At 32.0% G+C, this 22,645-nt stretch overlaps 1 protein-coding gene across 1 annotated transcript in view; it reads right to left on the reverse strand.

The window, feature by feature from the left end:
• Window positions 1-22,645, reverse strand: part of gcat (glycine C-acetyltransferase) — a 40,989-nt gene that overhangs the window by 993 nt on the left and 17,351 nt on the right. Inside the window, exons 3-7 of the mRNA XM_061973868.2 lie at window positions 20,134-20,235; window positions 19,916-20,062; window positions 9,336-9,490; window positions 2,525-2,607; window positions 2,268-2,439 (exon numbers count right to left, since the gene is read on the reverse strand). Coding sequence (XP_061829852.1) covers window positions 2,268-2,439; window positions 2,525-2,607; window positions 9,336-9,490; window positions 19,916-20,062; window positions 20,134-20,235 — 659 coding nt within the window. The remainder of the gene's footprint in view (window positions 1-2,267; window positions 2,440-2,524; window positions 2,608-9,335; window positions 9,491-19,915; window positions 20,063-20,133; window positions 20,236-22,645) is intronic.

The raw sequence follows: 22,645 nt of genomic DNA on the forward strand, positions 1-22,645 counted from the left end.
AAAAGTTTAAATTTAGGAAACTAAAAGTCAGAAATATGAGGCGAAAAGTCTAAATTGAGAACAAAAAGTCAGAAATCTGAGGTAAAAAGTCAAAATTTTATTTTTTTAAAGTCAGAAATATGAGGTAAAAAGTATAAATTGAGAAAGTAAAGTCAGAAATATGAGGTAAAAAGTCTAAATTTAGGAAACTAAAAGTCAGAAATATGAGGCAAAAAGTCTAAATTGAGGGAAAAAAGTCAGAAATATGAGGTAAAAGGTTTAAATTTAGGAAACAAAGTCAGAAATGAGGTAAAAAGTCTAAATTGAGAACAAAAAGTCAGAAATATGAGGTAAAATGTCTAAATTTTGGAAACTAAAAGTCAGAAATATGAGGCAAAAAGTCTAAATTGAGGGGAAAAAGTCAGAAATATGAGGTAAAAAGTCTAAACTGAGGGGAAAAAAGTCAGAAATATGAGGTAAAAAGTCTAAATTTAGGAAACTAAAAGTCAGAAATATGAGCTACAAAGTCTAAATTGAGTAGAAAAAGTCAGAAATATGAAGAAAAAAGTTTAAATTTAGGAAACTAAAAGTCAGAAATGAGGTAAAAAGTCTAAATTGAGAACAAAAAGTCAGAAATCTGAGGTAAAAAGTCAAAATTTTATTTTTTTAAAGTCAGAAATATGAGGTAAAAAATATAAATTGACAAAGTAAAGTCATAAATATGAGGTAAAAAGTCTAAATTTAGGAAACTAAAAGTCAGAAATATGAGGCAAAAAGTCTAAATTGAGTACAAAAAGTCAGAAATATGAGGTAAAAAGTCTAAATTTTGGAAACCAAAAGTCAGAAATATGAGGCAAAAAGTCTAAATTCAGAGAAAAAAAGTCAGAAATATGAGGTAAAAAGTCTAAATTTAGGAAACTAAACTTCAGAAATGAGGTAAAAAGTCTAAATTGAGAACAAAAAGTCAGAAATATGAGGTAAAATGTCTAAATTTTGGAAACTAAAAGTCAGAAATATGAGGCAAAAAGTCTAAATTGAGGGGAAAAAGTCAGAAATATGAGGTAAAAAGTCTAAATTTAGGAAAATAAAAGTCAGAAATATGAGGCAAAAAGTCTAAACTGAGGGGAAAAAAGTCAGAAATATGAGGTAAAAAGTCTAAATTTAGGAAACTAAAAGTCAGAAATATGAGGTACAAAGTCTAAATTGAGTAGAAAAAGTCAGAAATATGAAGAAAAAAGTTTAAATTTAGGAAACTAAAAGTCAGAAATGAGGTAAAAAGTCTAAATTGAAAACAAAAAGTCAGAAATCTGAGGTAAAAAGTCAAAATTTTATTTTTTTAAAGTCAGAAATATATGAGGTAAAAGGTATAAATTGACAAAGTAAAGTCAGAAATATGAGGTAAAAAGTCTAAATTTAGGAAACTAAAAGTCAGAAATATGAGGCAAAAAGTCTAAATTGAGGGGGAAAAAGTCAGAAATGGGGTACAAAGTCTAAATTGAGTACAAAAAGTCAGAAATATGAGGAAAAAAGTTTAAATTTAGGAAACTAAAAGTCAGAAATGAGGTAAAAAGTCTAAATTGAGAACAAAAAGTCAGAAATATGAGGTAAAAAGTCTAAATTTTGGAAACTAAAAGTCGGAAATATGAGGCAAAAAGTCTAAATTGAGGGGGAAAAAGTCAGAAATATGAGGTAAAAAGTCTACATTTTATTTTTAAAAAGTCAGAAATATGAGGTAAAAAATATATATTGAGAAAAAAAGTCAGAAATATGAGGTAATAAGTCTAAATTGAATACAAAAAGTCAAATATATGAGGTAATAAGTCTAAATTGAGAAAAAAAAATCTAAAATATGAGGAAAAAAGTCGAATATGAGATGGGGGAAAATTGTTGATTAAAAAAATTAACTATTAGATAAACAAATAACAAAATTATGAGATACATGGAAATGATGAAAATACAGGTCATAATGACATAAAAAAAATCCAAATTATGAAAATATTTTTATGAAAAATTTGTAGAAATTTTTCCCTCATAATTATGAGGGAAAAAATTTAATTTGAGATATAAAGTCATAATTATGATAAAGTCAAACTTATGAGATACACTTCAAGTGAGATAAAAAGTCATAATTCTAGATAAAAAGTCTAAATTGAGAAAAAAGTTGAATATGAAATGAAAATAATTATGTGATAATAAAAATCTAAATGATGGAAAGATGAGATTAGAAATCCTAATGATGAGATAAAAATGTTGAAATGATAAAAGAGATAACAAGTGATGAGTGGTACCTCATGGTCTTGGCAGACATGGTGTGGGCAATGTCACTGGAGGCCAGCAGCAGATCCACCGCCCGCGTGGCACACCCCACCACGGGAGGAGGGAGGGAGTTGGAGAAGAGGTAGGGCCGAGAACGCTGCCTCAGCAGGTCGATGAGGGGCTTGGGGCCCACCGTGTAACCACCTGGACACACACACACACACACGTTACTGGTTAGTCATCTTGGAGCATGGCTGCACTTTAGTGGAGCAAACAGGAGGAAACACACCAGCTGCACCACCCAGGGCTTTTCCCAGGGTGGAGTTGACGATGTCAACACGCTCCATCACGCCCAGGAGCTCATCAGTTCCTCTGCAAACACAACTTTCTTCATCACGCACATACTTTTACTTCATCGTTGATTTAGAATAATCAGGGGCGGCCAAAAACACATTTTAAAAACCCAAAGTTTTCTTAGACAAAAAGGGCAAAATAAAGTTAAAAAAGGCTTATTTTTAACACTTTTATGAGTGCGACTCATTAGGATCCCTAAGAATTTTAGTGGGATTTTTTTAAACTGTCATAGCCCAAAAAATAATAATAAATCAAAAATCAATGTTATGAATTATTGACCTATTTAAGGCTCCAATGACTTCACATCAAATATTGCCTTTAAAATGTTTTTGTGGTGAATTATTGCATATTTTGTGTGTTTAACATTTAAAAAAAAGAGTTTTCTTTGACAAAAAGGGCATAATGAAAATTAAAAAAGGCTAATTTTTAACACTTTTAAGAGTGGGGCCCTTTGGGATCCCTAAGAATTTTAGTGGGATTTTTTAAACTGACATTGCCCAACAAATAAAGAGTTAAAATCAATGTTATGAATTATTTAAATATTCAAAAATCATCATCAAAAATTCCACTTTGAAATCTTTTTGGGGTAAAATATTGCATATTTTGTGTTTGCCATAAAAAACAAATTTTTCTTTGACAAAAAGGGCATAATGAAAGTTAAAAAAGGCTTATTTTTAACACTTTTATGAGTAGGACCCTTAGGGATCCCTAAGAAAAAATTTTAATGTATTTTTTTAAACTGTCATTGCTCAAAAAATAATAATGAATCAATGTTGTTATGAATTATTGACATATTTAAAGCTCCAATGACTACACATCAAATACTACACTTTGACATGTTTTTGGAGTAAAATAGTGTATATTTTGTGTTTTAAAAAAACAAAGTTTTCTTAGACAAAAAGGGCAAAATAAAGTTAAAAAAAATGCTTATTTTTAACACTTTTATGAGTAGGGCCCTTTGGAATCCCTAAGATTTTTTTTTTTTTTTTTTTAAACTGTCATTGCTCAAAAAATAATAATGAATTAAAATCAATTTGTCATGAATTATTGAGCTGTTTAAGGCTCCAATGACTTCACATCAAATATTACACTTTGAAATGTTTTAACATTTAAAAAAACTGTTTTCTTAGACAAAAAGGGCAAAATTAAAGTTAAAAAAAAGGCTTATTTTCAACACTTTTATGAGTGGGGCCCTTTGGGATCCCTAAGAATTTTTTAAAAAAAATTTTAAACTGTCATTGCTCAAAAAATAATAATAAATCAAAGATCAATGTTATGAATTATTGACCTATTTAAGGCTCCAATGACTTCACATCAAATATTACACTTTGAAATGTTTTTGTGGTAAAATATTGCATATTTTGTGTGTTTAACATTTAAAAAAAAAAAAAGTTGTATTTGAAAAAAAGGGCATAATGAAAGATAAAAAAGGCTTATTTTTAACACTTTTATGAGTGGGGCCCTTTGGGATCCCAAAGAATTGTTGTTGGGTTTTTATAAACTGTCATTGCCCAAAAAATAAAGACTTAAAATCAATGTTATGAATTATTGAAATATTCAAAAATCATCATCAAAAATTCCACTTTGAAATATTTTTGGGGTAAAATATTGCATATGTTGTGTGTTTGCCATAAAAAAACATTTTTTCTTAGACAAAAAGGGCATACTGAAAATTAAAAAAAGGCTCATTTGTAACACTTTTATGAGTAGGACCCTTTGGGATCCCTAAGAATGTATTTATTTATTTGTTTTAATAATGAATTATTGACATATTTAAGGCTCCAATGACTTCACATCAAATATTACACTTTGAAATGTTTTTGGGGTAAAATAGTGTATATTTTGTGTTTTTAAAATTTAAAAAAACAACGTTTTCTTCGACAAAAAGGGCAAAATAAAGTTAAAAAGAAAAGGCTTATTTTTAACACTTTTATGAGTAAGACCCTTTGGGAATTCTAAGAATTTTTTATTTTTTTTAAACCGTCATTGCTCAAAAAATAATAATGAATTAAAATCAATTTGTCATGAATTAGTGAGCTGTTAAAGGCTCCAATGACTTCACATCAAATATTACACTTTGAAATGTTTTTAACATTTAAAAAAAAAAAGTTTTCTTAGACAAAAAGGGCAAAATAAAGTTAAAAAAGGCTTATTTTTAACACTTCTTTGAGTGCGACCCTTTGGGATCCCTAAGAATTTTAGTGGGATTTAAAAAAAATTTCATTGCCCAAAAAATAATAATAAATCAAAGATCAATGTTATGAATTATTAAGCTGTTTAAGGCTTCAATGACTTCACATCAAATATTACACTTTGAAATGTTTTTGGTAAAATATTGCATATTTTGTGTGTTTTACATTAAAAAAATGTGCGTGTTTTACATTTAAAAAAAAAAGTTTTCTTTGACAAAAAGGGCATAATGAAAATTTTAAAAAAGGCTTATTTTTAACACTTTTATGAGTGGGGCCCTTTGGATCCCAAATAATTGTTGTTGGGTTTTTATAAACTGTCATTGCCCAAAAAATAAAGAGTTAAAATCAATGTTATGAATTATTGAAATATTCAAAAATCATCATCAAAAATTCCACTTTGAAATATTTTTGGGGTAAAATATTGCATATTTTGTGTGTTTGCCATAAAAAACATTTTTTCTTAGACAAAAAGGGCATACTGAAAATTAAAAAAAGGCTAATTTTTAACACTTTTATGAGTAGGACCCTTTGGGATCCCTAAGAATTTATTTATTTATTTGTTTTAATAATGAATTATTGACATATTTAAGGCTCCAATGACTTCACATCAAATATTACACTTTAAAATGTTTTTGGGGTAAAATAGTGTATATTTTGTGTTTTTAAAATTTTTAAAAACAAAGTTTTCTTAGACAAAAAGGGCAAAATAAAGTTAAAAAAAGGCTTATTTTTAACACTTTTATGAGTAAGACCCTTTAGGATCCCTAAGAATTTTTTGTTTTTTTAAACTGTCATTGCTCAAAAAATAATAATGAATTAAAATCAATTTGTCATGAATTAGTGAGCTGTTTAAGGCTCCAATGACTTCACATCAAATATTACACTTTGTAATGTTTTTAACATTAAAAAAAAAAAAAGTTTTCTTAGACAAAAAGGGCAAAATAAAGTTAAAAAAGGCTTATTTTTAACACTTCTTTGAGTGCGACCCTTTGGGATCCCTAAGAATTTTAGTGGGATTTAAAAAAAATGTCATTGCCCAAAAAATAATAATAAATCAAAGATCAATGTTATGAATTATTGAGCTGTTTAAGGCTTCAATGACTTCACATCAAATATTACACTTTGACATGTTTTTGTGGTAAAATATTGCATATTTTGTGTGTTTTACATTTTTTTTTTAAAAGTTGTCTTTGACAAAAAGGGCATAATGAAAATTTTAAAAAGGCTTATTTTTAACACTTTTATGAGTGGGGCCCTTTTGGATCCCAAAAATTTGTTGTTGGGTTTTTATAAACTGTCATTGCCCAACAAATAAAGAGTTAAAATCAATGTTATGAATTATTGAAATATTCAAAAATCATCATCAAAAATTCCACTTTGAAATATTTTTGGGGTAAAATATTGCATATTTTGTGTGTTTGCCATAAAAAAACATTTTTTCTTAGACAAAAAGGGCATACTGAAAATTAAAAAAAGGCTCATTTTTAACACTTTTATGAGTAGGACCCTTTGGGATCCCTAAGAATGTATTTATTTATTTGTTTTAATAATGAATTATTGACATATTTAAGGCTCCAATGACTTCACATCAAATATTACACTTTGAAATGTTTTAACATTTAAAACAAACAGTTTTCTTAGACAAAAAGGGCAAAATAAAGTTTAAAAAAAAGGCTTATTTTTAACACTTTTATGAGTGGAGCCCTTTGGGATCCCTAAGAATTTTTTTTTTTTTTTTTTTTTTTTTTTAAACTGTCATTGCTCAAAAAATAATAATAAATCAAAGATCAATGTTATGAATTATTGAGCTGTTTAAGGCTCTAATGACTTCACAACAAATATTACACTTTGAAATGTTTTTGTGGTAAAATATTGCATATTTTGTGTGTTTAACATTTAAAAAAAAAAAAGTTGTCTTTGACAAAAAGGGCATAATGAAAGTTTAAAAAAGGCTTATTTTTAACACTTTTATGAGTAGGACCCTTTGGGATCCCTAAGAATTTATTTATTTATTTGTTTTAATAATGAATTATTGACATATTTAAGGCTCCAATGACTTCACATCAAATATTACACTTTGAAATGTTTTTGGGGTAAAATAGTGTATATTTTGTGTTTTTAAAATTTTAAAAAACAAAGTTTTCTTAGACAAAAAGGGCAAAATAAAGTTCAAAAAAAAAAAAGGCTTATTTTTAACACTTTTATGAGTGGGACCCTTTGGGATCCCTAAGAATTAAAAAACAATTATTTTTTTAACTGTCATTGCTCAAAAAATAATAATGAATTAAAATCAATGTTGTTATGAATTACTGACCTATTTAAGGCTACAATGACTTCACATCAAATATTACACTTTGAAATGTTTTAACATTTAAAAAAAAAACAAAGTTTTCTTAGACAAAAAGGGCAAAATAAAGTTTAAAAAAAGGCTTATTTTTAACACTTTTATGAGAAGGACCCTTTGGGATCCCTAAGAATTTTTTTTTTTAAACTGTCATTGCTCAAAAAATAATAATGAATTAAAATCAAAGTTGTTATGAATTATTGACATATTTAAGGCTCCAATGACTTCACATCAAATATTACACTTTGAAATGTTTTTGTGGTAAAATATTGCATATTGTGTGTGTTTAATATTTTTTTTTAAAGTTGTCTTTGACAAAAAAGGCATAATGAAAGTTAAAAAAGGCTTATTTTTTAACACTTTTATGAGTGGGGCCCTTTGGGATCCCAAAAAATTGTTGGGTTTTTATAAACTGTCATTGCCCAAAAAATAAAGAGTTAAAATCAATGTTATGAATTATTGAAATATTCAAAAATCATCATCAAAAATTCCACTTTGAAATATTTTTGGGGTAAAATATTGCATATTTTGTGTGTTTGCCATAAAAAAAACATTTTTTCTTAGACAAAAAGGGCATACTGAAAGTTTAAAAAAAGGCTCATTTTTAACACTTTTGAGTAGGACCCTTTGGGATCCCTAAGAATTTATTTATTTATTTGTTTTAATAAAGAATTATTGACATATTTAAGACTCCAATGACTTCACATCAAATATTACACTTTGAAATGTTTTTGGGGTAAAATAGTGTATATTTTGTGTTTTAAAAATTTTAAAAAACAAAGTTTTCTTAGACAAAAAGGGCAAAATAAAGTTTAAAAAAGGCTTATTTTTAACACTTTTATGAGTAAGACCCTTTGGGATCCCTAAGAATTTTTTTTTTTTTTAAACTGTCATTGCTCAAAAAATAATAATGAATTAAAATCAATTTGTCATGAATTATTGAGCTGTTTAAGGCTCCAATGACTTCACATCAAATATTACACTTTGAAATGTTTTCACATTTAAAAAAAACAGTTTTCTTAGACAAAAAGGGCAAAATAAAGTTTAAAAAAAAGGCTTATTTTTAACACTTTTATGAGTGGAGCCCTTTGGGATCCCTAAGAATTTTTATTTATTTTTTTTAAACTGTCATTGCTCAAAAAATAATAATAAATCAAAGATCAATGTCATGAATTATTGAGCTGTTTAAGGCTCCAATGACTTCACATAAAATATTACACTTTGACATGTTTTTGTGGTAAAATATTGCATATTTTGTGTGTTTAACATTAAAAAAAAAAAAAGTTGTCTTTGACAAAAAGGGCATAATGAAAGTTTAAAAAAGGTTCATTTTTAACACTTTTATGAGTAGGACCCTTTAGGATCCCTAAGAATGTATTTATTTATTTGTTTTAATAATGAATTATTGACATATTTAAGGCTCCAATGACTTCACATCAAATATTACACTTTGAAATGTTTTTGGGGTAAAATAGTGTATATTTCGTGTTTTTAAAATTTTAAAAAACAAAGTTTTCTTAGACAAAAAGGGCAAAAAAAAGGCTTATTTTTAACACTTTTATGAGTAAGACCCTTTGGGATCCCTAAGAATTTTTTATTTTTTTTAAACTGTCATTGCTCAAAAAATAATAATGAATTAAAATCAATGTTGTTATGAATTATTGACCTATTTAAGGCTCCAATGACTTCACATCAAATATTACACTTTGAAATGTTTTAACATTTAAAAAAACAACAAAGTTTTCTTAGACAAAAAGGGAAAAATAAAGTTTAAAAAAAAAGGCTTATTTTTAACACTTTTATGAGTGGGGCCCTTTGGGATCCCTAAGAATTTTTTTTTTTTTTTTTTTTTTTTTTTTAAATTGTCATTACTCAAAAAATAATAATGAATTAAAATCAAAGTTGTTATGAATTATTGAGCTATTTAAGGCTCCAATGACTTCACATCAACTATTACACTTTGACATGTTTTTGAGGTAATATCTTGCATATTTTGTGTGTTTGCCATTAAAAAACAAAGTTAAAAAGTGTAAAAAGTTTGGACACTCCTGATATTAATTATGAATTGAATTATAAAGATTTCAAGTGTCAATTAGTCAGAGGGACAACACATATTTGATGATATATTATTCAGCAGTGTGCATTACAACAACAACATTCTCACTACTTTTGTTCTGAAATAAAGTACATGTTCCTCCTCTTCTACTTGCCTGCCCCGGGGGCCCAGGAAGCCGGTGGCGTGACATTCATCGATGAACACCATGGCCCCGTACTGCTCCGCCAGGTCACAGATTCCTACGAGAGGGGCCACGTCCCCGTCCATGGAGAAGACCCCGTCTGTCACCACCAGCCGCATGCGAGAGGACTGACGGGGACAAATCCTGACAGTCATACACACTCTAAGTGTGTGTGTGTGTGTGTGTGTGTGTGTGTGTTCACATTTGAACCGATTCTCTACCAATTGACGGTATCTGGAAACCGGTACCAATTTTCTGTACTTTTGTGTGTGTTAGTAAATGTTTGTTGTTTGATCATACAATTGTATTCTTTCAAAATAAGAGGATTAAGATAATTGTTGTTGTATCTTGTTTCCTTATTACGTTTGAGTCATGTTTGCAATGCAGTTGCACTTCCAAGACATTAGATGGCAGTGCTATGAAAGCTGTTTTCATTATGGTGCGCCCTACAAAGTGTTTTTACTGTAAGTCTGTGCTTATTACCAGGTTTTATTTTTTACCTTATAATTATGATTTTTTTCCCCCCAATTTTGACTAATTTCTCATGACATATTTTTTCATAATTTGGATTTTCTTATCTCATAATTTTGACCTGTATTTTCATAATTTCGATTTATCTAATAATTTTGTTATTTTTTATATCTTAGTTATTTTTTTCTTATTCACATTTTTCCCCATCTCATATTTGACTTTTTACATCATATTTCTGACTTTTTGTGCTCAATTTAGACATTTTACATCATATTTCTGACTTTTTGTTCTCAATTTACACTTTTTACCTCACATTTCTGACTTGTTATTCACAATTTAGACTTTTTACCTCATATTTCTGACTTTTTGTCCTCAATTTAGACTTTTTACCTCATATTTCTGACTTTTTGTCCTCAATTTAGACTTTTTACTTAATATTTCTAACTGTATGTCCTCAATTTAGACTTTCTACCTCATATTTCTGACTTTAAAAAAATACAATTTAGACTTTTTATCTCATAATTCTGACTTTTTGTACTCAATTTAGACTTTTTACCTCATATATCTGACTTTTGGTTCTCAATTTAGACTTTTTACCTCATATATGACTTTTTGTCCTCAATTTAGAATTTTTAAATAATATTTCTGACTGTATGTCCTCAATTTAGACTTTTTACCTCATATTTCTGACTTTTTGTCCTCAATTTAGAATTTTTAACTAATATTTCTGACTGTATGTCCTCAATTTAGACTTTTTACCTCCCATTTCTGACTTTTTGTCCTCAATTTAGACATTTTACTTAATATTTCTAACTGTATGTCCTCAATTTAGACTTTCTACCTCATATTTCTGACTTTTTAAAAATACAATTTAGACTTTTTATCTCATAATTCTGACTTTTTGTACTCAATTTACACTTTTTACCTCATATATCTGACTTTTGGTTCTCAATTTAGACTTTCTACCTCATATATGACTTTTTGTACTCCATTTAGATTTTTTTACCTCATATTTCTGACTTGTTATTCTCAATTTAGACTTTATAACTCATATTTCTGACTTTGTGTACTCAATTTAGACTTTTTACCTCATATTTCTGACTTGTTGTACTCAATTTAGACTTTTTACCTCATATTTCTGACTTTTTTCAAATACAATTTAGACTTTTTACCTCATATATGACTTTTTGTACTCAATTTAGATTTTTTTACCTAAAATTTCTGACTTGTTATTCTCAATTTAGACTTTATACCTCATATTTCTGACTTTGTGTACTCAATTTAGACTTTTTACCTAATATTTCTGACTTGTACTCAATTTAGACTTTTTACCTCATATTTCTGACTTTTTTCAAATACAATTTAGACTTTTTACCTCATATTTCTGACTTGTACTCAATTTAGACTTTATACCTCACATTTCTGACTTTTTAAAAATACAATTTAGACTTTTTACCTCATAATTCTGACTTTTTGTACTCAATTTAGATTTTTTACCTCATATTTCTGACTTGTTATTCTCAATTTAGACCGTGTACCTCATATTTCTGACTTTTTGTTCTCAATTTAGACTTTTTACCTCATATTTCTGACATGTTATTCTCAATTTAGACTTTGTACCTCATATTTCTGACTTTGTGTACTCAATTTAGACTTTTTACCTCATATTTCTGACTGTATGTCCTCAATTTAGATTTTTTACCTCATATTTCTGACTTTGTGTACTCAATTTAGACTTTTTACCTCATATTTCTGACTTGTACTCAATTTAGACTTTTTACCTCATATTTCTGACTTTTTGTACTCAATTTAGACTTTTTACCTCATATTTCTGACTTGTTGCACTCAACTTAGACTTTTTACCTCATATATCTGAATTTTTGTTCTCAATTTAGACTTTTTACCTCATATATGACTTTTTGTACTCAATTTAGACTTGTCACCTCATATTTCTGACTTGTTGTACTCAATTTAGACTTTTTACCTCATATTTCTGACTTTTTTCAAATACAATTTAGACTTTTTACCTCAATTCTTACTTTTTGTACTCAATTTAGACTTTTCACCTCATAATTCTGACTTTTTTCAAATACAATTTAGACTTTTTATCTCAATTCTGACTTGTTCTTAATTTAGACTTTTTACCTCATATTTCTGACTTTTTGTACTCAACTTAGACTTTTTACCTCATATTCTGACTTTTTGTACTCAATTTAGACTTTTTACCTCATATTTCTGACTTTTTTCAAATACAATTTAGACTTTTTATCTCAATTCTGACTTGTTCTTAATTTAGACTTTTTACCTCATATTTCTGACTTTTAAAAAATACAATTTAGACTTTTTATCTCATAATTCTGACTTTTTGTTCTCAATTTAGACTTTTTACCTCATATATGACTTTTTGTACTCAATTTAGATTTTTTTACTTCATATTTCTGACTTGTTATTCTCAATTTAGGCTTTATACCTCATATATCTGACTTGTTATTCTCAATTTAGACTTGTCACCTCATATTTGACTTTTTGTACTCAATTTAGACGTTTTACCTCATATTTCTGACTTTTTGTACTCAATTTAGACTTTTTACCTCATATTTCTGACTTTTTTCAAATACAATTTAGACTTTTTACCTCAATTCTGACTTGTTCTTAATTTAGACTTTTTACCTCATATTTCTGACTTTTTGTACTCAACTTAGACTTTTCACCTGATAATTCAGTCATTTTGTACTCAATTTAGACTTTTTACCTCATATTTCTGACTCTTTGTGCTCAATTTACACTGTTTACCTCATACTTGTGACTTTTTGTCTGTAATTTAGACTTTTTACCTCATATTTTACATTTTCTGTACTCAATTTAGATTTTTTTACCTAATTTCTGACTTGTTATTCTCAATTTAGACTTTTTACCTCATATTTCTGACTTTAAAAAAAATTAAATTTAGACTTTTCACCTCATAATTCTGACTTTTTGTACTCAATTTAGACTTTTCACCTCATATTTCCGACTTTTTATTCTCAATTTAGATTTTTTACCTCATAATTCTGACTTTTTGTACTCAATTTAGACTTGTCACCTCATAATTCTGACTTTTTGTACTTAATTTAGACTTTTTACCTCATATTTCTGACTTTTTGTACTCAACTTAGACTTTTTACCTCATATTTCTGACTTTTTTCAAATACAATTTAGACTTTTTACCTCAATTCTGACTTTTTGTACTCAATTTAGACTTGTCACCTCATATATCTGACTTGTTATTCTCAATTTAGACTTGTAACCTCATATTTGACTTTTTGTACTCAATTTAGACATTTTACCTCATATTTCTGACTTTTTTCAAATACAATTTAGACTTTTTACCTCAATTCTGACTTGTTCTTAATTTAGACTTTTTACCTCATATTTCTGATTTTTTGTACTCAACTTAGACTTTTCACCTGATAATTCAGACTTTTTGTACTCAATTTAGACTTTTTACCTCATATTTCTGACTCTTTGTACTCAATTTACACTGTTTACCTCATATTTCTGACTTTTTGTCCTTAATTTAGACTTTTTACCTCATATTTTACACTTTCTGTACTCAATTTAGATTTTTTTACCTAATTTCTGACTTGTTATTCTCAATTCAAACTTTTTACCTCATATTTCTGACTTTAAAAAAAATAAAATTTAGACTTTTCACCTCATATTTCCGACTTTTTATTCTCAATTTAGATTTTTTACCTCATATTTCTGACTTTTTGTGCTCAATTTAGACTTTTAGTATGTGCTTATTACCAGAGGCGGGAAGTTATTTCGTTGCATTTACTTAAGTAACTTTTCGTGTAAATTGTGTAGTTTTAATGCAACATACTTTTACTTGAGTATTTATGAGAAGAAGAAACGCTACTTTTACTCCTTTACATGGAGTTTTATTCCAATCGTTCCATTTACTAGCTTCATCACATTGCGATAGCACGTACAAAATGCGTGAAAACACTCCTACAGACATCACACATGGGACGCTTTAGTAAGTAAGAATTGTTTTAGTTATATTGTAAAACTTGCAAACGTTGCTTGGAGTGATGAATGAAGAATTCATACGAGTAGAAACGCTATGGACGGCTGCAAATGTTTTTTTTTTGTTTTTTTTAAATGGTCATTGATCAAAAAATAATAATAAATTAAAAGCAGTGTTGTTATGAATTATTCACATATTATTCACATCTTTTGTTTCACTTTGAAATGTTTCTGGGGGTAAAATATTGCATATTTTGTTTGTTTGCCATAAGAAACAAAGTTTTCTTTGACAAAAAAGGCATAATGCGAGAAAAGAAAAAGGCTCATTTTTAACACTTTTATGAGTGGGACCCTTTTGGATCCCCAAGAATTTTAGTGTTTTTTTTAAAATGGTCATTGGTCAAAAAATAATAATAAATTAAAAGCAATGTTATAAATTATTCACCTATTTAAGACTCCAATGACTTCACGTCAAACGTTTCACTCTAAAATTTATTTTTGGGAAATTATTGCATATTTTGTGTTTTTGACAAACTTTATATCCATAGATAGACCTGAAGTTGATCTAGACATTTAAACGTTGAATAATAATAATAATAATAATAATAATAAATTGAGTTTTATTCCAATCGTTACATTTACTAGCTTCATTACTTTACGATAGCATGGGACGGTTTAGTAAGTAAGAATAGTTTTAGTTATATTGTAAAACTTGCAAACGTTGCTTGGAGTGACGAATGAAGAATCCGTACGAGTAGAAACGCTATGGAAGGCTGGAAGACCGAACTGCAAATGTTTTTTTTGGTTTTTCTTTAAATGGTCATTTATCAAAAAATAATAATAAATTAAAAGCAGTGTTGTTATGAATTATTCACATATTATTCACATCTTTTGTTTCACTTTGAAATGTTTCTGGGGGTAAAATATTGCATGTTTTGTTTGTTTGCCATAAGAAACAAAGTTTTCTTTGACAAAAAAGGCATAATGCGAGAAAAGAAAAAGGCTCATTTTTAACACTTTTATGAGTGGGACCCTTTTGGATCCCCAAGAATTTTAGTGTTTTTTTTTTTAAATGGTCATTGGTCAAAAAATAATAATAAATTAAAAGCAATGTTATAAATCATTCACCTATTTAAGACTCCAATGACTTCACGTCAAACGTTTCACTCTAAAATTTATTTTTGGGAAATTATTGCATATTTTGTGTTTTTGACAAACTTTATATCCATAGATAGACCTGAAGTTGATCTAGAGATTTAAATGTTGAATAATAATAATAATAATAAATTGAGTTTTATTCCAATCGTTACATTTACTAGCTTCATTACTTTACGATAGCATGGGACGGTTTAGTAAGTAAGAATAGTTTTAGTTATATTGTAAAACTTGGAGTGACGAATGAAGAATTCGTACGAGTAGAACCGCTATGGACAGCTGGAAGACCGAACGACAAATGTACTCGAAGTAGGTTAAAAAAAATGTTGAAAGATGGCGCTGTAGCACAAACAAAAACACACCTAAAAGTGCGAAAAATAATCCATAAATTAGCCACACCGTTTTACAAGCCGCATGTTTCACAGCGGCTTGTAGTGCGGAAATTACGCTAAATGATGGTAACATTCCTAAAAAAAAGTGCAGATCTCCTTTGAATTGTGTGGAAGAGCAAACAGATTAAATAAAAATAATTGAAATAAAAAAGGTTGGATCAATTTTTCCTAATGTACAAAAGTCAAAATCAGTGAAGTTGTCACGTTGTGTAAATGGTAAATAAAAAGAGAATACCGTATTTTCCGCACTATTAGCCGCACCTAAAAACCACAAATTTTCTCAAAAGCTGACAGTGCGGCTTATAACCCGGTGCGCTTTATATATGGATTAATATTAAGATTCATTTTCATAAAGTTTCGGTCTCGCAACTTCGGTAAACAGCCGCCATCTTTTTTCCCGGTAGAACAGGAAGCGCTTCTTCTTCTACGCAAGCAACCGCCAAGGTAAGCACCCGCCCCCATAGAACAGGAAGCGCTTCTTCTTCTACTGTAAGCAACCACCCGCCCGCGTAGAAGAAGAAAAAGCGCGCGGATATTACCGTTTCATTTCCTTTGTGTGTTTACATCTGTAAAGACCACAAAATGGCTCCTACTAAGCGACAGGTATCCGGTTCATGAAAAGACGCAATCTCTCCATCCGCACACGGACTACTATTTCACAGCAACTGATATTCCTGTGAACCGCACTGTGGATACAACGGGAGCACGTACGGTGAATATTCGCACCACAGGGAATGAGAAGTCATCCTTCACTGTGGTTCTAGCTTGCCATGCTAATGGCCAGAAACTTCCACCCATGGTGATATTCAAAAGGAAGACCTTGCCAAAAGAGACCTTTCCAGCCGGCGTCATCATAAAAGCTAACTCGAAGGGATGGATGAAGAAAAGATGAGCGAGTGGTTAAGGTAAGTTTAAGTTTACGCAAAGAGGCCGGGTGGCTTTTTTCACGCAGCTCTGTCCATGTTGATATACGACTCCATGCGCGCCCACATCACGCTGGTTTTTAATATATTATTAAAGTTTGACTGACCTATCTGACTGTTTTTTTGACATTCCTTTAGCGCAGTTAGATGCGGCTTACAACACGGGGCGGCTTATAGGTGGACAAAGTTTTGAAATATGCCGTTCATTGAAGGCGCGGCTTATAACCCAGGGCGCCTTATGGTGCGGAAAATACGGTACAACAAATCCTTTTCAACTTATATTCAATTGAATAGACTGCAAAGACAAGATATTTCATGTTCACACTGACAAACTTTGTTACTTTTTGCAAATAATCATGAACTTCGAATTTAATGGCAGCGACACATTGCAAAAAAGTTACATTTTTACCAGTGTGTTACATGGCCTTTCCTTTTAACAACACTCAGTAAAGGTTTGGGAACTGAGGAGACACATTTTTGAAGTGGAATTATTTCCCATTCTTGCTTAAGTTGTTCAACAGTCTCCCTTCTCATATTTTAGCCTTCACACATTTTCAATGTCTGGACTACAGGCAGGCCAGTCTAGTACCCGCACTCTTTTACGACAAAGCCACACTGTTGTAACACCTGGCTTGGCATTGTCTTGCTGAAATAAGCAGGGGCGTCCATGATAACGTTGCTTGGGTGGCAACATATGTTGTTCCAAAAGCTGTATGTACTTTTCAGCATTAATGGTGCCTTCATAGATGTGTAAGTTACCCATGTCTTGGCCACTAATACACCCCCATACCATCACACATGCTGCCTTTTACACTTTCACCCTAGCACAATCCGTATGGTTCTTTTCCTCTTTGGTCCGGAGGACACGACGTCAGGCCCCGGCCCTAACCAATCTGGCGCCCTAGGCAAGATTTTAGGTGGCGCCCCCCCCCCCCACATCGGCAGTGAAGTGTATATACTCACAAGAAACTGAATAGCTTTGTCTTTGACTTTTTTTTTTTTTACATACAACTATACCTAATATATAAAGGGGTGGAAAAGTGACTATTACCTGCAGGGCAAACATTAGCTAACCAGAAGGCAATAACAATGTCAACAAAAAACACCGGCTTAAAAGATCTAATACAAATGCCCCTGAGGAATGTAAGGTGGGAGTACTGTAATTACCTAACGTTACATTATTATTTTCCATAACAATTTAGCCCCCTCCACAATATTAACCCGACGTTAAAACAGAACAAGCTATTTATTGATTAGCAATTGCCGAATCATGTAACATTAGCTTAATGCTAAAAAGCCAGGTTACTATCACATTCTGTAACAGACAAATAATTTCATGTAGGCTAACGTTACCTACCTGCTACCTCTGTCTTTTCTCGTTTCTCCTCTTCTTCTTTTCTCTTTTTTCTTCCCTGGGCACCTGACAGTTTTGGCCGTTTTGACATCTTGTGTTGATTTTTTGATGTGGTGACGTCCAAAAAGAGTCATGATACGGGAAGGGAGGGGGCGCACCGTGCGGGGGGAGGAGGGGGGGGCGTAATGTTGTAACAAATAATATTTCTAATAAATAGGCTTTACTTTGCATTTTAATTAACGTTGGATTATTTTTTGTATTTAGAAATAATAGTACCAACTTTTTTTTTTCTTTTTTTTTTCTCCAACATTTGTGGCACTGGCGTGGCGCCCCCTGATGGACGGCGCCCTTAGCATTTGCCTATACGGCCTATGCCACGGGCCGGCCCTGCACGACGTCCACAGTTTCCGAAAACAATTTGAAATGTGGACTCGTCAGACCAGAGTACAACGTTTCCACTTTGCTTCAGTCCATCTTAGATGAGCTCGGGGCCCAGCGAAGCCGGCGGCGTTTCTGGGTGTTGTTGATAAAATGGCTTTGGCTTTGCATAGTAGAGTTTTAACTTGCACTTACAGATGTAGCGACCAACTGTAGTTACTGACAGTGGGTTTCTGAAGTGTTCCTGAGCCCATGTGGTGATATCCTTTACACACTGATGTCGCTTTTTGACGCGGTACCGCCTGAGGGATCCAAGGTGTGTAATATCATGGCTTATGTCCAGATTCTCTGAACCTTTTGATGATATTACGGAGCGTAGATGGTGAAATCGCTAAATTCCTTGTTGAGAAATGTTGTTCTTAAACAATTTGCTCAGGCATTTGTCGACAAAGTGGTGACCCTCGCCCCCGTCCTTGTTTGTGAATGACTGAGCATTCCACCTGTTCCCAATTAGCCTGTTCACCTGTGGGATGTTCCAAATAAGTCCTTGATGAGCATTCCTCAACTTTCTCACTCTTTTTTGCCACTTGTGCCAGCTTTTTTGAAACATGTTGCAGGCTTCAAATTCCAAATGAGCTAATATTTGCAAAAAAATACCAAAGTTTCTCAGTGTGAACATGAAATATCTTGTCTTTGCAGTCTATTCAATTGAATATAAGTTGAAAAGGATTTGTTGTATTCTCTTTTTATTTACCATTTACACAACGTGACAACTTCACTGCTTTTGCCTTTTGTATATATTTTATATAGTTTTCTGCATGTAAGACTTTGATTACCGTAAATTCCAGACTATTAGCCGCTACTTTTTTTCCTGCGGTTTATAAAAGTGCGGTTAATTTTTCTTCGCAGACAGCCATAATGCAAGAAGTAAAAAAATATATAAAAAAATACACTGAAAAGGTGTGTTATTGTTTTTGTCAGCTTTACAATGTAACTAAAACAATTCGTACTTAATAAACATGTCCGTAGGAGTGTTTTTGTGCATGTTTGTCCGTGCTATCACAATGTATTTTGATTTTAACTTGCACTTACAGATGTAGCGACCAACTGTAGTTACTGACAGTGGGTTTCTGAAGTGTTCCTGAGCCCATGTGGTGATATCCTTTACACACAGATGTGGCTTTTTGATGCAGTACCACCTGAGGGATCCAAGGTGTGTAATATCATGGCTTATGTCCAGATTCTCTGAACCTTTTGATGATATTACGGAGCGTAGATGGCGAAATCCCTAAATTCCTTGCAATAGCTGCTTGAGAAATGTTGTTCTTAAACAATTTTCTCACGCATTTGTTGACAAAGTGGTGACCCTCGCCCCCGTCCTTGTTTGTGAACGACTGAGCATTTCACGGGAGCTGCTTTTATACCCAATCATGGCACCCACCTGTTCCCAATTAGCCTGTTCACCTGTGGGATGTTCCAAATAAGTCCTTGACGAGCATTCCTCAACTTTCTCACTCTTTTTTGCCACTTGTGCCAGCTTTTTTTGAAACATGTTGCAGGCTTCAAATTCCAAATGAGCTAATATTTGCAAAAAATAACCCATTTTTCCAGTGTGAACATGAAATATCTTGTCTTTGCAGTCTATTCAATTGAATTTAAGGATTTGTTGTATTCTCTTTTTATTTACCATTTACACAACCTGACAACTTCACTGCTTTTGAATATGGGACACACTCCTACTGATGCTGGCCCTTTAAGAGGCCCCCGCTGACTCACTTCCTCTCTTCTCCTTCAAAATAAAGGCGTTTACATGAAGAAAACAACGCCATCTTGTCATCCACGCTAACCAACCCGAGGACGGGACCACACCTGAGACTCCTTGAGCTTGCTCTCCAGGTCTCGGAGGTCCAGGTGTTTGTAGCGCAGCCGCTTGGCCCGACACAGACGGATGCCGTCGATGATGGAGGCGTGGTTGAGCTCGTCGGACAACACGGCGTCCTCGGGACCCAGCAGGACCTTGTCGAGGGGAGCGACGCGGGGGTCAACATGGCGGTACGGGCGCTGCGGCGGACGCGGGCGTGACGCACCTCAAACAGTCCGGCGTTGGCGTCGAAACAGCTGGCGTAGAGGATGCAGTCCTCCCTCTCGTGGAACTCTGCCAACTTCTTCTCCAGGTTTTTGTGCAAATCCTGGAAACCACACACAAACATATTCATTTAGATGAGGGCTGTCCAAACGTTTTACTTCTTTTGTACATTCAAGATCTTGTCCCTGATTGGGATGCTTTTTGGAACTGGATCCTTTAGTTTTGTACCCCAACGTTGTAGCTTTGAGCATCATACGCCTAGGGATGATGTTCGAAACCGGTTCTCCCGGTTGTTCGATAAGAAAAAGAACCGATTCCATGGACTCGAATCCCTTTTTGAGAACCGGTTCCCGTTATCGAGGCCACTATAGCATACCTGCCAACTTTTGAAATCAGAAAAACCTAGTAGCCAGGGTCCAGGGGCCGCAGGCCCCGATAGGTCCAGGACAAAGTCCTGGTGGGGGGTTCAGGCTTCGCCCCCCGACGCAAAATGATTATTAGCATTCAGACAGGTTAAAATGTTGCTAAAACCATCACTTTTCTATCAGTCACAGTGACTTTTCAAAACAAAAATATTACAGCAAAAATCATATGGGTTGATTGACATGTTTATTCTGTAAGCTAACTTCAATGATCACCCCCTGGGAGGTGAGGGGAGCAGTGGGCAGCAGCGGTGGCCGCGCCCGGGAATCATTTTTGGTGATTTAACCCCCAATTCCAACCAATATATGCTATCTGTTGTTGTATTCCCTAACTTTTAGTGACCTGAACATAAGCTGGACTGTATATACTTTTTTTGTTTTTGTTTTTAAAATGTAATTTAGTTTATAGATTATATGCAATCTGTTGTGTTCCAAAATTTTCAGTTTTTTTTTTTTTTTTGTTTGTTTTTTTTTTTTCTCAGTGTACATGAATGAAGGACATTATCTGGACTGGACCTGGTTTAAAAAAAAAACAAAAAAAAAACCTTTAAACAAAGCTAATTTCATTTACAACCAGGTCTGGTGAAGATAAGGTCCTTTCTTTCCTTTTTTATTTTATTTTTATTTTTTTATAGATAGGATAAATAAATATTTTCTTGGATAAAAAGGAAAGTAAACAATATAAAAATAATTACATAAGGGAGAGAAGAGAAAGAAAAAATAGTAATTAAATGAAAATGTTAGTGGACCAGCAGCACAAACAATCAAGTGTGCTTCAGGGACTGTGTTGTGTCCCTTGCAGAAGTGTTGTCCATGTTGTGGGAACCAGAGTATTGTTGGCAGAAAGAAACAACCCCTTTTGTGTGAGTGGGTGTGTGTGAGTGTGAATAGGTGAGGGAGGGTTTTTTTTTTCTGGGTTGATGCACTAGTTGAAAGTGTATCGTGTGTTTTTTTCTATGTTGATTTAAATAAAAAATTAAAAATAAATAAAAAAAAACAAAAAAACTTCAATGATCACCCCCTGGGAGGTGAGGGGAGCAGTGGGCAGCAGCGGTGGCCGCGCCCGGGAATCATTTTTGGTGATTTAACCCCCAATTCCAACCCTTGATGCTGAGTGCCAAGCAGGGAGGTAATGGGTCCCATTTTTATAGTCTTTGGTATGACTCGGCCGGGGTTTGAACTCACAACGTGACAATCATTGGTACTTTAACTTTAACTTTTTTTAATAGTTTGAAATTATTTTGACAGTTAATGCCAGTTATCCTGTCAACCTTTCACAAGACTTCAATTTGTTAATTGAAAGTATAAACACTTTTTACAGTAAACAAATGGTAAAACAGTACTAAACAATTCCATAAAAAAAAAAAAATTGGTGTCATTATTAACTTTCTGTCCAAGCTTGTATAATCTACTGCCTTGTTCAATTGTAAAAAATATTCTGTGCCTAAAATTCACATTTCTATCACAATTATCATACTGTAAACATGGTAAGCTAACTTCATTAAAATTAATAGTCCTGTCAATAGCATGGAATTACGAATTCAAATGTAGTATTTTTTGTAAGCCTTTCAAAAGAATTCAAAATATGACAAATTAATGAAAATTAATATAAGCCATCAGACACTTGAAAAGTGGCACATCACATCTCTAATGTAATCATTTGAACTTTTCAACAGAAATAGCACTGCAAAAATATTAAGGACATACTTCTGTATTTTGGTAGTTATGCTGTCAACATTTAACAAGATTTCTTCAACTTGGACTTGAAAGCATAAATAGTATAAACACTTTTAACAGTATGTCGTGCTGTGAAATACAGCCGACAGGATTGCGCACCAAACACGAAGCAAGGCCAAAGCGCATGCATGGTGCAGGAGAACAAAGGACTTCTTTCATTTAAGGTTTGTGATAAACCATCAAACTCATTCGTTAAAAGGACTCTATAGTAATATAAAGCGAATTTTTCTGGACATTATCATGCAAGAAAAGTTTATTTTTGGGATCGCGATCACCGCGTAATGATTTTTAAAGGTTGCATTACAAACATTTAACTGTCCCATGTGATCAGCCAGTGCGATTGGAAATCCATGC

Source organism: Nerophis lumbriciformis, linkage group LG22 (assembly GCF_033978685.3).
Source record: "Nerophis lumbriciformis linkage group LG22, RoL_Nlum_v2.1, whole genome shotgun sequence".
NCBI classification, from domain to species: Eukaryota; Metazoa; Chordata; class Actinopteri; order Syngnathiformes; family Syngnathidae; genus Nerophis; species Nerophis lumbriciformis.